The sequence below is a fragment of the Mycteria americana genome, chromosome 3, assembly GCF_035582795.1.
Source record: "Mycteria americana isolate JAX WOST 10 ecotype Jacksonville Zoo and Gardens chromosome 3, USCA_MyAme_1.0, whole genome shotgun sequence".
NCBI classification, from domain to species: domain Eukaryota; kingdom Metazoa; phylum Chordata; class Aves; order Ciconiiformes; family Ciconiidae; genus Mycteria; species Mycteria americana.
Window position 1 is genome coordinate 68977340 of NC_134367.1, and position 14575 is coordinate 68991914.

At 45.9% G+C, this 14575-nt stretch overlaps 1 protein-coding gene across 1 annotated transcript in view; it reads right to left on the reverse strand.

Annotated features, from left to right (window-relative positions):
* TMEM181 (transmembrane protein 181) overlaps positions 1–5055 on the reverse strand; it is a 37499-nt gene extending 32444 nt beyond the window's left edge. Inside the window, exon 1 of the mRNA XM_075498920.1 lies at positions 4883–5055. Within this exon, the coding sequence (XP_075355035.1) occupies positions 4883–5013 (131 nt within the window). The 5' untranslated portion in view covers positions 5014–5055. The remainder of the gene's footprint in view (positions 1–4882) is intronic.
* Positions 5056–14575: the final 9520 nt, after the last annotated feature.

Here is a 14575-nt window from a genome sequence, read left to right on the forward strand (position 1 = left end):
GCAAAATTCAAGTTTCTTCTCTGAAGCGCACAGGCACTAGAGTTTCTCTGAGGAAAAACGAACAGCTTCTCTTTATTGCTGAGTCAAATTATGTGCTGTTCTCTGGTCTTTTTGCCAAAGGAGCAGAACCACTGTGAATGAACTTTTCCCACGTTTTGAAAGATTAGCTATGTTTTAATGAACTGGAAACACTAATAAGAGATGTTGAGAAATTAAGAATATCAGTATAATCTATAATTACCTCTTCTGTTACACGTATAAGCAACTTCAAGCATTAATTAAAGCTGTAAGTTAAATAATACATTTCACGATGTCCTCTATGTAGTCTTTTCTTTCTGATGTACGAAATGTCATATTATTGCATGATAGGAGTTTAAAATGTATCCCTTATTTAAAGCAGGGCGGATTGTAGATCGTTTATCTTAATCTCTGGGTATTATTACTAAATTCAGTGCCAACGCTGTGCCTCCCTGTATAAGCTGATTGGCCAGTGGGATACGTTCATTAGCCTAGAAATTGATTTTTCAAGAATACCAAGTTGTTACTTATAGTTAAGCAACTCTGATGCCAGATGACAATTTGGCCGCCTTCCTGCCTTCTCCTCTGTATCAGGTAGGCACTTTAATTGTTTGCTTTCCTATCAAAATGTTTTCAGCATGCTGAACTCTTCAATGTTAGCTAGGGTTATGAAACTCCCACTGAAATAACTGTCAGCTGATTGGGAGGCCTGGTGTCTTCTAGTAAGCTTTGCATATCTCGCTGACAACATGTCAAAAGAGATAAAAATGTAGATGGTTTAGTACCATCGGTACCAAGCTCTTTTCATACCAATAGTTTACTTAAAATTACCTAGTGCAGGGGAGGAAGCCGTCGGCTGCCAGCCCTCCATCAGCTATCCCTGCCCTGCCATCCCGGCCAGGAGGTACGCGAGGGGAAGAAGGACCATATTGGAGTGGGAGGGGGACAACAGAGAACAAACTGTTCATTCAAGTGGCTTGTTTGGAGCAATTTTTCAGGGGTATAAATTAGAATAATCCTGAAGTTGCTGTAATAAATCAAGGGCTGATACGCTGTATGGCAGTCCCCAGGACTGATGGGAGAGCATAGCACTTTTCCCTTCTGCCTTCTCTGAGCTTCTACTGCACCAAGCATCTCCTGGTGTACCACAGACTAATCCTAGGTATACTAAGTCCAGACCAACCTTGTATTTGGGTTACCAATGAGGTTATTTAATATTGTGCCCATTAGTCTGTAAATATACAGTCTCTTTTACAAGCATACCATAAAGTGCCATGTCTGCCTAAGGGAACTATTAACCTAGACAGATGGAGTCAATCAGTGTGCTGAGCCTTGGCTAACCCTGCTCCCTCCATCTCTCCCAGATGGCTGGGTAAACTAGCACTGCTCGTGGGGAAATAGACCAGGAGGCACAATTTAGAGACTATTCTGGGCTATTGGGCAGAACAAACTCACTAACATGGAAATGCCTTCATCTGTATAGTGTGGATGGGTGCCCTGGGGCTCTGCAAAGCGAGAATGGATGGCGTAGCTTGAGATGGCTGAGGAGCCTGCCACCCTTAGTTGTCACCTGTGCCTAAAGAACAGGCTGCTCACAGACAGCTGCTGAACCACATGTTCAAGAGCACTGTGCTATAAAGGAAAGCATCACCAAAAAGATGTCACTAAACTGGGACAGCCTCAGAGCTCAATCAGAAATGACTTAGCCATCCATGCAGCGAGAGCACAGTTACTTGGGATAACAGCTTCGTCAGCCGTCTCTGAGCTAGGTCATCCCCTCGCGCTGAATCCCCTGTCACATACCAGCACAGTGTACAAGTAGCACTCCTGGGTCAAGAAAAGCTATGTCCCTGCCAGTCACAAAGGGGACTGCTTGGTGTTTTTCCATTTCTGTATCAGCTCTGCTCCAAAGCTTTCTAGTTTTGAGTTTTCCTGTTGGCACTCCAAGAAGGATGTCCTTATAGAAATCAGGAGTGAGACTGCAGCAGCCAATTTTTTTTTTTTTCTGGCAAATATTGATTACTTGCAAGGTCATTCCCCCGCCCCCTCCTTCCCTACCGCTTAATGGACTAGACCGCTCCATTTCCAAAGAGGGAACGGAAACCACCAGCTGATGGCTTTGCTCAACCAGTGGGAGGGGAGAGTTAAGGCTGGCAGTGGCTGATAGCCTCACATTTGTGAATACAGTGTGTGAGAAGGAAAAATCATGCTTTTATATGGTTTTACCATCTCTTCATTTTGTTAGTCTGCTACAAGATATTACTTGCTTTTAGTAACCTGATTATTTTAGAGAATCTAGTTGGTTTGAAGTAAAGACAAGCCACACCGCTTTTCCTTGGTCAAATTTCCAAAATTCCTTCTGCCTTCAGAGCAATAAGGCTCTCCATTACATCCCTGAGTGTGCTCATTTATAACCTGACCAAATGTACTGAATAAAATAGAGAGAGAAGAGGGAGAAATATCTAATTCCCCTTCCTATAAGTGAGAGTTGGCTGTAAGAAGAATGCACAGTAGCATCAAGAAACCCTCCTCCTTACCAGGAATCTAAGAAGCAGGTGCCATCCATCCAAAACACTGAAGGGAAACACTCACCAGAACAGCAGGTATGCAGTGACAGTAACAGTAAATTTATTCTACACTAGGTCACTTAGGTTAAGATCTTGGGAATGCAGAGAAGTAATAGCATGATTTCTAAGTCACAAAATGTTATTTCCTTGCCAAGAGCCCAATATTACTCCATTTCATTCTAGACGACCTGCGGCTGATACCTCTTGGGGGTACTCTCACTGAAGTAAGGGCAATCTAGCATAAACTCTACAAGCTCATTTGATTTGGTGGAGTAGCATCTTCTCTTTTCAATACAGAAAGTCCCTCCATACACACTTTAAGTCATGAAAATGAGTTAATGACAATTTGCCTTGGAGAGCTCAGGTTTCTTCTGGAAACAAAGCTGAACAAATGCCTCTCCCAGGACCTCTTATTTGTTAATCCAAAGCTTATGTCTCCCCTCTTTCTCCATTCTAGTGCCAATACTCATTATCGCGCTGCCAGATGCACGCAGGTACGTTTCCATCACTCCTTATCACCTCCCATGGCTTCTCACACCATGCTCAGGTACAAGGAGACGCTGTTTTGACAGGCAGGACTGCGGTTATGTTAAACTCTGCCAAGCTGTCAGGCAGCATTTCCAAACTCTGTGACTCTCTGTAGTCTTTGCTACTGTGAACAATGAGACAAATTCAGTCTAATGGACCACATACCCCTTCATGGGGGAAAACAGACACAGCGTACTGAAGCCAAACGATCTAAGCAGGAGAACTGGGGCACTGTGCACAAAGAGACAGAAGTACTTATGCTCAGATTCATAGTAAAATAGAGCTGGAAGAGACCTCACACGGTACCTAATCTTTCCTTTTGTCTCAGGACAGTATCTGCCAGATCTGTATCTTTCTTGGTATGCGTTTGTCAAAAGTTTTTAAAGACCTCCAATGATGGAGATGCAACAGTCTCCCTGGATAACCCTTTCGATAGTGTTTTACCATCCATCCCACTCAGAAGTTTTTCCTAAATGTCTAATATGAACTTTTCTTGCTACAATTTAAGATATTCTGTAGTATTTTGTCCAAATGAGCATGAAGTTTCTTTTTACAGAAACTCCTATTCCCCCAACTTGAATGTTTCTTCTTTTGGGGGAGCAACCCCAAGTTTTCCTCACAGCTATGTTTTCTAGGCTTCTGATTATCCATATCTCTGTCCTGATGCTCTCGTCCACCAGCAGGCCCTTGAAGTGTGGTGCCCAGAACTGGACACCGCTTCAGCTAAGGTCTGGAGTGGTGACTAAAGCAGATGGTTTAATTCGCACATCTTGCGAACTGTGCTTCTGTTGTACACCCCAAATTACTGTGCCTTTTTCACATGTATAAGACAATGTCGTTGTTGAAAGAGGTTATTTTATAAAGCATTATAACTCCTATACCTTTTTTTACAAAAATGTTACATAACTGTTCGTTCCCCAGCCTGTATTTGCGTGGCTGAATATATTTTCAGTATAGCTCCTGGCATTTGTTTCTCCCGATTTTCATTCTACTTTTTCAGACCCTTTCTCCGATCCAAAAATTCTTTTAATTCATAATCCCGTCCTCCAACACCTTCGGAGTCCTTCCTAGCCTTGTGTAATTTCAAAACCGTCACTGGTCACTCATGGAAGCAGAAGACAGGGCCAGGCACAGAAGAAACATGGGTGTAGCCTACTCGGCACCTCTGTCCCTTCTGACCTCAACCTTTGCCAACCACTCTCATTCCCTGGCCATTTTGGTACCTATTCCAGGATTGTTTCACGGCTGCTTTAGACCACGCTCCCCGAGCTTGCTGTGACGGTGGCAAAGGCGTAGCACAGAGGAATGCAAATGGCAATAGCTTTTATCGCCTGTGTAAGGACATGAACACGTGAGGGTAGAAGCAGAGGTGCTGGACCTTCTGCCCAGAGGCGCTGCCAGGCCACGTCCCGCCGGGCAGAGCAGACCGCCCCATCCGCCGCGGCGGGGCCTCTGCCGCGCCCCGCTGCTGCACGCCCGGGACCGCGGGGCCCGGGCACCCACGGCGCCGCCGCCGCCCTGAAGACGGCCCCTAGGCCGGGTCGGCTGCTCCCGGGGGCACGGCGGGGGGTCGTCGCATGAAGCCCGGCCCCAGATTTCCCTCTGCCGGTCCCCGCCCAACCCCCCCCGCTCGTCCCGCGAAGACGGCCGGGTCCCCGCCGGAGCCCCGACCCAGCGCCGCGGGGGCCACCCCGCAGGAAGCCGGCGGAGCCCCGGCGGGCGCGCAGGGCCCTGGGCCCCGGGAAGAGCCGCGCCCGCGCCGCCCGTACCGGTAGTAGCGGTCATCCTTGTAGGGGGTGAGGTCCTCCTTGATCTCCCGGTAGGTCTCCCGCACCCGCCTGCAGAAGCGCTTGACCTCGCCGCACAGCGGGCTGCCGAAGGCGGCGAAATCCGCCTCCATGCCGCCCCGCGCCGCCTCAGGCCCCGCGCTCCGCCATGGCGCCCCGCCAGAGCCCGCCCGGCGCTGCGCGGCCGCGGGGCGGGGGCGGCGCAGGAGCCGCAGCGGCAGCGGCGGCAGCGGCGGCAGGGGCGGGCCCTCGGCGCACCGGCCCGCGCCCGCGGGGGCGGTGGGAGCCGCTTCAGCACCACGGAGAGGGGCGGCCGGTGCCCGCCGCCGCCGCCCGGGGGAGGCCGCCGCCCCCGCCCCCGCCCCGCGGCGTTCCGGTGGTCTGGGCTGCAGGAGCCGGCGGGCGGGACGCGGCGGGGGCCCTGGCTGCGGCGCCAGACGCCTCTCAGCCCCCCCACGACAGCGGATGCCGGGCGGCTCCCGCCCGGCTCGGCTCTGCCCCCTCCTCTCCGGCCCGCAGCTCCCCGGGGAAGTGAGCAAAGCCCTCGCATCACCTCTGCTGAAAAGATCTGATTTTTAAAAATAAAACCGTTTTGTTCTTAAAAACATACCAGCTCTATTTAAAATTAATGGCCCGGGTTTTATGGCCCCTTTTACCCAACCTAAATAAGGCCAATTTGCACCACCAAAGAAGGCCTAACATGCGTGAAAGAAATCCTACGCTAAATCCACTTTTGATAGTCATAATGCCATAAATCATAATGCCAACATCAAGAATGAAGCTGTTTAGATTTTCAGAGTGGCTTCTGCTGAGCTCCAGCCAATTTGCAGAGTGCCATGTTAGCTTCATTCGTATGTTCTTCATAAACAAATTCACATTTAAACTCTGTTTTAAATTATTCTGTCAATTCAAACCTTAATAATTCCCATGAATTAATGGCAATGATGGTATCCATATTAAATACAAAAATACGTTACTATTGATATGTCATTGTTGTTTCCAGAGAGTATAAATACAGAAGACTGCTATACTGCCCCTCCCACGTAAATATCTTCCCCATTCACGTTTAGGAAGCTGGGCTGGGGGTTTTTTTTCAGCGTTGCACTCACTCTGTATTTTGTCACATAGTAGAACATGCACTTTTACCGAAGAGCCCACTTCAATGTCTCACCAGCCGGTGGTGACAAGAGGTTATTCCCGGTGGTGCGGTGGGAGAGGGACGACAGGTCTCTCCCAGCAGGTGGGGGAGAGAGGAAGGATCGCCTTTGACTGAGAATTTCTGTTCCCTAACTCTGAATATTTCTAAGCCTGCGAAGATGCAGCAGCAGGATAAAAGCCACATGCACATTTAGGCTGGAGCCTAGGAGGTTCCTAACACCCACGGGACCGTTGCTCTGGAGCAGCCTCCACAGAGGAGCAAAGAGCCCAGCCAGTCTTAGGGTAGAGCTTGACCAGCTTCTGCATGGCTGCTTTGAAACCTTGGGACAGGCTCAGCAGGTCCCTCGCGCTTCTCTGACTGTCTGTATGCTATAACTTGCCCAGCACCCTGCTCGTCACAGTATGCGTGGCTGAGGTAGTCCAGTAGGATTTTCCTGGAAGTGTTTATTTCTGTGTAAATGTTTCACTTGTGATTAAGATTTAGCCATGTTTTCCCTCAAAGCAAGAATTAAAATTCTTTGTTATGTATGATGAATGTGCTGCTTCCAGCTCTCAGGCTCAGAGGTAGGAATTTTCAATGGGATCTTTAAATATTTACCAAAAAGAGGAAATAAAACATTTAAGGCTTCAGCTGAGTAAAAACACATTCACTGCTGGGAGTTCTGCAATTAGTGTAGCAAAGTAATAAAGAATAGGCTCAAAGATTAAAAACTGATTATCATTTAACTACTTACAACTAAGTGACCTCTATTGCATTTATTTCTCAAAAAAAAAAACAACCCCAAAACCAAAACTAAAAAACCAGGATTTGCTTGAAGGTGCAGAGCAGCACCATTAGAGAGATGCAATCTAGTTTCCTCCCTGCTGTGCTGAACATTATCCAGACTGGCTTCAAACTGCGTCTGTCCCCTACACCTCGAGTGCCCTGGGAAGAAACCACAGCCCCTCCGGAAGGCTGACAGTCAGGCCTGCAGGTTACTCGCACAGAGAAGGTGTTAGCACTGACCATGTACTAAGCCCCCAACTTCTGCTATCAAAAAAACCCAGACAATGTTTCAACTAACAATTACCAAGCATTACAGGATTAAAATTACTGGGCTTGTGAACAGTGAAGTTTGCAACTGTGTGAAGACTCAGGCCGATTCCCACTGTGGTCTGTGTTGAACTCTCAAAGACACTAAGAAGGTAAGGAAATAATTTTGAGTCTCCAGAGATCAACATGTCGATAAAACAAGCAGTGCACAGAGCTGTATGCATGCACCAGTTTTCAGTGTATGGCCTTCTCTGCCTGGGAAATGACCGGACACTGAAAGCATGCAGAGCTGCACCGGCCATGCCTTGTGCAGCCAAGAAAACACCCACGGGCTGAGCACATCGGTGGTCTGTGAAGCTCAGCCACCTGCAAGTGACTTTGAGAAAATGATACCGTAGTTACAAGTCGGGCCGGCTGCTTTTTTAAAAAGTGTGGCCCTTGCTGCACAGTAGCAATTCCTACGTAACATTCTAAAGGGAAAAAAAATCAGCTTCCATCCAAACATTTTCTTCAAAGAAATTTCAGGTTTTCTTTTTTTTGTTAAATGAGAAAAATGTTAAAACGGGCTTTTAGTATTAAACAGGCACTTCTATTAAAACTGCCAATCTATTTCCTTTTGTCAAAACCTAATGAATGGCACATTTCAATTAGCTGCTTACTTACCCCTCGCCCTGCAGATCCTTACAGATCACGCTTCTACCTTTATCATCGGTTGCCCTTCTTTCCTGTCCAGTGCAGTCACAGCACAGGTTGGGCTGGCACAGAAAAGCGTTTGGTTCTGCAGGAAGCACAACTACAGTAAAAGCAAAGGGAGGTCGAGGTTTCATAGGCAGCTTTGCAAACAAGATGCAAGCGTAACCAACCAACAGTACTTGCACTGGGACCCCGAGAAGTATGAGTTGCCCCATTCATTTCAGGGCACCCTAACACATCTATCCAAGCACAGCACCTTCTGTGTCAACCTTGGTTTGCTGCTTTTCCCAGCACATAATAAAAGAGAGGCAGCATCAAACCGCACCTAAGAACAAACTAATCTAAAGTAATACTGAGAGTCCTATAAATCTCAGTTAGAATTTAAGCTTCTGGAACTCAATTCATCCCCCGAGTGCTTCTGGGCCTCATGAGGGAGAGAAAAGCCCCAAGAGTCTAAGACTAGGATGTGATCAAACTCAATGTCTGTTCCATGCGCTCGTCATATCACATCACATAGACAGAGTTTATTTTGAAGGTGGAGCTTAACAGAAGTCCCCCACATAATTTTTCTTCCTGATTCTCCCCCTGTGTATAGTTAGCCTTTTACAGCATCAGCCACACATATTAAATTGTGATAGTAGCTAAATACAAAGCTTGGCAATCCACGTAAAAGTACCAGGATTATTACTCTGGGCTCTTTCAGAAGCAATAGCAGCTGGTGCTGAGAAGTTAAGGGAATAAATGCTGCCAACTCAAGTCCCGCTTTTTTCAGCAAAGGAATAAAGCCCACAAACAAGCAGAAGTCCAGCTGCTTAGCAAATACTTTCTCCTTCAAAATTGTTTGGAGCCGGAGAAAGGCAGTAGTGGCAGCTGCTGGCTGAAAAGAACAACTGCCTTTTTCCTTCCGCGTGGAGTTAAGGACTGGCACATCAGATGGCACAGAACCAAGCAAACATCCATACAACCCTCTGAGATCAGAGTCTATGCTGCTGCTATCCAGTTGCAAATATGCCTCTGAGTCTTGCCGCACACAGGAGTTGTCTGGGAGTGTCTCCCAAATTGCATGAGTAGAAACCGTGCTAAGTCCCACAGAAGCCTCAGGACTTTGGTCCACCTTGACCTCTTCTTCACTTCTGCCTTGATTCTGGAAGAGAGTAACCCCTGCCTCACCCCAGGCCATCACGGCTTGACTGTCTCCTCCTATCAGAAAACTACTTTGTCGCAGCTACTCAGTTACGTGATGACAACTGTTGCCACACGGCCCTTGCTGCGCACGCAGCGGGTCACAGCAGTGTGCTGGGGACAGACAGGTCGGGGGAGCTGAGCAGGCTCGGCTGGGACCATGAAGCAAGGCTTCTCATTTATTTGAAGAGGTGGCACAGAGACACCAGCTGGGACAGCCCCTGGCAGATCATCCATAACAAATCATCTCTGAGCTGACAGGGGCTTTGGAGCCACAGCTGCTCTTGTCATCGCTGGGAGGAATAAAGCTCTCCACAGCTGGCTGCAGCTGGCAGTCCCGACCCTCACGGCAGCAGCCAGAAAGACTCATCTCTCTCTCTTTGTGTCTTTGGAGATGAATCTTTCCTGAATCTGTCCTGCTTTGGAGAGATGTGAAGACAAGCAAATGAAATAAGATTTATAATCCCTTTTGATCAAAAGTTAAGAAGAATCTCTTGCAAGGTGATTTCAAGGATGACAAAGGGGAAACCCTAATCACACCTGATTCACGCTCTTGTCTATCCCTTAGTATGGCTGGGTTGCTCTTTTCTTGACTGTCACGTAGAAAGCAATGGGAAGACCGAAATGGCCTAATTGGGAGCATGACTAGGTTGTCTGTCCTGTATAAATGATCATTTTAATATGGTGTCCCGGTGTGATTACTAGCTTCTAGATGCCAACTATACTTGGAATAATAATTATGAGTGACATATATTAGCCTAAATATCTTGCTTGTATTAAAAGGAATACTTGTAAGGGAAATAAAACCTCAACAGTTTGTGATAGCTAGATAACAACTAGTGACAACTTAAGAGTAACTGCGTATTTTTAATAGCTGCTTACTTTTTGTATTTTGGTTACCTTAGTCGATGAAATAGATCACCATCTTCACTTTTCAGTTCTCACACAGCATATTGCTGCACCTGTACTTTAGAGAAAATTTTAAACACAGTGTTCAAACCACCTGGCTGTATTTTTCTAAAAAGTTTTAAAATGTTTGAGAAAATACATGTAATGTCATATCCTGCCAGTTTTATTGTATCTATTTTAAGCAAAACACCTTTGTTTTGATTTTAAGGTGCCCATTACCCTTCCTTTGAAAGTCAGGTCTCTTGTGAGATATAATCTCATCTCTCTTGAGTACTTAGGATTAATTGACTAATAATCATGCAAATTATATCACCTCAGACTACAAATGTGTGGTGGGTTAACCCTGGATGGGCAGCCAAACGCCCACCCAACTGCTTGCTCACTCCCCCGCCCTGCCCTGCAACCAGCTAGACAGGACAAAAGAGAAACGGGGAGACCATTTGCTAATTACTGTCAGGGGTAAACCAGACTTGACTCGGGGAATTTAATTTAATTTATTGTCAATTGAGATAAATATTTGAGTACTGATTTGGATATTGGGAAACAAAAACAAAAAAATCAAACAAACATTTGCACGCTTAAGGAAACCACCTTTTCTTCACCTTTCCCAGGCTCATCTTCATCCAAGCACTTCTCCTCCCCAATCTCCCACCCCAACTATCACTGCAAGTTACACCCAGTTCCTTCAGTGAGGCAACGGGTGGTGGTTGGGGTGCAATCAGGACACAGAGGTTTCTCTCTGCTGCTCCCTCCTTCTCACTCTTTTCCTACACTCTGGTGTGGGTCCTCCACAGGCTGCTGTCTCTTTTGGGGTATACCTGGTCCAGCATGGACTTATCCATGAGCCACAGTCCCTCCAGGGGGTTGTACGTGCTCCAGGGTGTGTGTGTCCTCCACAGACTGCCCAGTGCTTTGGTGGTGGTGGGGTGCCTGCACCACCATGGAGAACCTCCTCCTCCTCTGACCTTGGTGTTCCCCTGATGTTTCTCACTCTTTTTGTTCCCTCATCCTCTCTCTGCCCTTTCTTAAATCTGTTTCCACAGAGGCACCACCAGCTTTGCTGATGGGCTCAGCTGTGTCCTGTGCTGGGTCCATTTTGGAGCTGGCTGAAACCATCTGTGTCTGACATGGGGCAGCCCCGGCCTCTTCCCACAAAGGCCACCCCTGCAGCCCCCCACTGCCAGCACCTGGGCACCTGCACCCCATACAATATGTCATTATTCAGACAGAATACTTCATAATACTTTTCCATTATTTATGATACTTGTGTTTCTGAACTGCTTTCTGTACATCTCAAGGGAAGCAATTAAAACTGACGTGGAAATAGTGAAAAGTGCCAGACATTCTGGAAAACTTCTCCTCTCCTTTTAGAAGCCGCTTATTGCCTCCATACACAGTCACACATAAATTCATGGTAAGAACCTTTAGGTACTGCTAGATCTAACTAGAAACATGCAGTATCACCAGCGTCTTTTTCTGTGCTTGGGAATCTCCTTTCTCCAGCCAGTCATTTCTGGTCTGAACCACAAAGCTGAATACCCAGTTATAAATAGCACATGACATTTTTTTAAAGGAATAGAAAAACATAGATAATATAGGTTTTGTAGCATGTATTTGCAGCCCACTAGAGGGAATTAGCTCTTGCTTGCACAAACCAACTCACAAACCTGTCTCCTACTCAGCCATTTAGGACTACAGCTAATTTGCAGGACGCTGGCATATTCCTAAGCTCCTGGGCCTGGGCATATGCGTGGCTAAATCATGAGCCCACAAAAGACAGGGACTCCTCATCCTCAGGCCCTCACTTCTCCTCCCCTTGTAGGAAAGAAAGAAACCTGGGTTTGCAGATGGCAAAGTAGCCAGAGTGTCCTCCAGCCAGGTCATCATCTGGCTGATGGGGGCATCAAGACCTTCACAAATACTGACCTTTGCTTCTGGAGCCAATTTGCCTTTGGTCATCGAGCATTTCACACATTTATGTCTGTATCTACCCAAATGCATTTAACTAAAGCAGTCTTGATTGGAAGCCTTCACCGGATGGAGAACCCATGACTTCTTTGAGTTTGCTCCAGTGTTAATAATTTTCATCACTAAATGTGTCTTGCTTCTTTTTGTACTTGGCTTCAGCCCCAGTCATTTAGTGCTTGTTGTGCCTTTCCCTGCTAAATTAATGTGCCTTTTGATACCAGTATTTTAGTTTGGTTAAGTTTTTTAAGATAGTGAGAATTATTTAACTATGTCCTTTGAAATACGCTAAACAGACAAATCTTTTGCTGCGAGGCATTTTCTTCAGTTTTTGAACTGCATAGTTTTTCAACACTCTCCCTTCTTCCAAGATAGTTTGAAAACCTGGATAGCGGAAGCAGACCCAGTATTTTATCAGGCGAAATCATTTCCCTCCTTCTACTGCCCTACTTACCAATCTGACGATTGTACTAGTTCTTTTTGCAAGAAGATCTCTTGGGATTGCTAACATACCACATTTAGATGCTTGTCTGCTCTGACCTATGCCTCCAAATCAAACCTGCAGCTTTCGGAGCTAAATTACTGATTTTGAAGATATGTCCACATTCCTTGCTCCTAAATGCACAACTTTGCGTTTGTCTATACTAAAAATGCATTTTGCCTCTAATGTTTCACTGCCCTGCCCTTAGTGCTATTTACCATTCTGGCAGTTTTGTGCCACGCCCAGATTTGATCAACCACAGCCCTGTATTTGCTTTCAAGTCCTGTTTACTGTCAGATCTAGTACCCATCTCTGCAAAATCCTATCAGAAACACTCCACTAGTGATGATTCCATGTCTCAGGCTACTTTGTGAGATCTCATAATCCGTTTAAAGCACACCTCGTTCACACTAGTTATTGCTAATTTCTGTATTGGAACCTCAGGCAGTATTTCATCAAATGCCCTGTGAATGAAATTTTATCTACAAATTGAGGTAATAACCTCAAATAATGGTGCCAAAGGACACAGCGGGATAAGATCTCTTTTTTTCCTCCACAATAACATATCACCTAAAGTTACCTTCTCATGGTTTACATCCTTATATTCCAGTTTTTAACTGAGTCCTATATAATCCTTTTTATTATTTTGCCTGCTGCTGGGGTCAGCATGGCTGGCCTGCTACCTACTTCTTTTTTCCAAATATTGTTAGCTAAGCATTTTCTCAGGCTCCTGAAATTTCTCAGACTATATGAAATTCATTAAAAATGCACACCAGTTGGCTGGAATTCTTTTCAGCCTGCTCTGTGCCACTCTTGACGACAAACTAGCCAAGTTTCAACCTTTTGAAAAAAGAGTGAAACAGGATGAACTGACACAGGTCAGTTCTGGTTCTTACTGCAAGTCATTAACTATAGTGTCTGAGGAATGAGTTTGGCAGGACATTTACATTTTTACTTATTTTTAAACACGGTGCAAACCCATCTATTTTAGCAGAAAAGGAAGGAAGGTGTTAAGTGTGCTCAAGTCTAGCAATATGCTCTTCAACCGTAGTATGTGATACCATCTTGCATCGCTCGGGGTGACAAAGTATAGCTAGTAGACTCCCACGTTTTTTCTTAATGTTAGCTCATGTACCTTGTAGCTCATGTACTTTATAGAGAGATATTTTCTTATAGAGCTAAAATTGCAGAGCTGGCTCTGGAGCTTGGGATCTCTTGACACACTGCTCAATGCCTTTGTGTACCTTTTGCCTTTTTGTGTGAGAAAGGAACTTCTTTAGAAGCATTTTATTTCGGGGCTGTACAGTAAGTTTCAAGCTATAGTAGGATTCCATACAGTTATTGCTGCCCACAAGAAAGAGCTGATAATTACTAAAATCACAGCTCTTGGGATCAGTCACAGTTTAAACTAAGTCCACCTCCTGGATACTGCTCATTGCATCTGTACTATGAGCAACTGGACACAACACAGCTTGCTTTTTCACATCTCTGCATTGCTCTCAAGACTCAAATTCTTTGATGATTCAGGCTGTCTCCTGGCTGCCTGTGGGTGTACTGTCTGGTCCCCCAGGGAATTACAATGAATATTCCTTCTGCTAGTTTGTTCACATCCACTGCTTTGCAGTCCCAGGTGATTTCTGTTGCAGCAAGGATCTGTGTTTCACATTTACTTTATTTTTGTGACATACCATAAGACACTGCTGCAGTCTGCAGTTCCCTGATCTCCTCTGGCTTTCAAAAGATTATATTTCGTCCCTACAGCTGCAGTCTGTATGTTCATTCATCACCTGCTCTATAGGAAAGTCCCCCTCTTGGTGAATTCACACAGGCATGATGAAATAGGGTGATGCCCTCCTATTCCTACCGCAGGTGCAGCTCGAGAATCGGTGTTTGCTTTGTGCGTGCTCCCTCTTCATTCTTGAATGCGCTGTTATGAAAAGCCCCTGCCCCCCCCCCACACCGTTACCATCACTGACAGACTAGGTTCCTTTGAGGCTTGCTGGTATGCTGTGTGTATCACACGCTGGGAAGCCAGTGTTGTTGAAGTTGTTTTTATTTTGATTTTTTTTTCCTTTTTAATTGGCTCGATGAATACATCAAGGGAAATAAAGAACAGGGCAATAAAAGGGAAGCTATTAGAATGCAACACTGAGGAGCTGAAACGATGGCTTATTCTATCACTCTGAGTCAGGCACAGATAACTGTTGTTAGAGGGCTTCTCTGTGTCACTGTGTTAGAAAAGTCATTGTCAGGA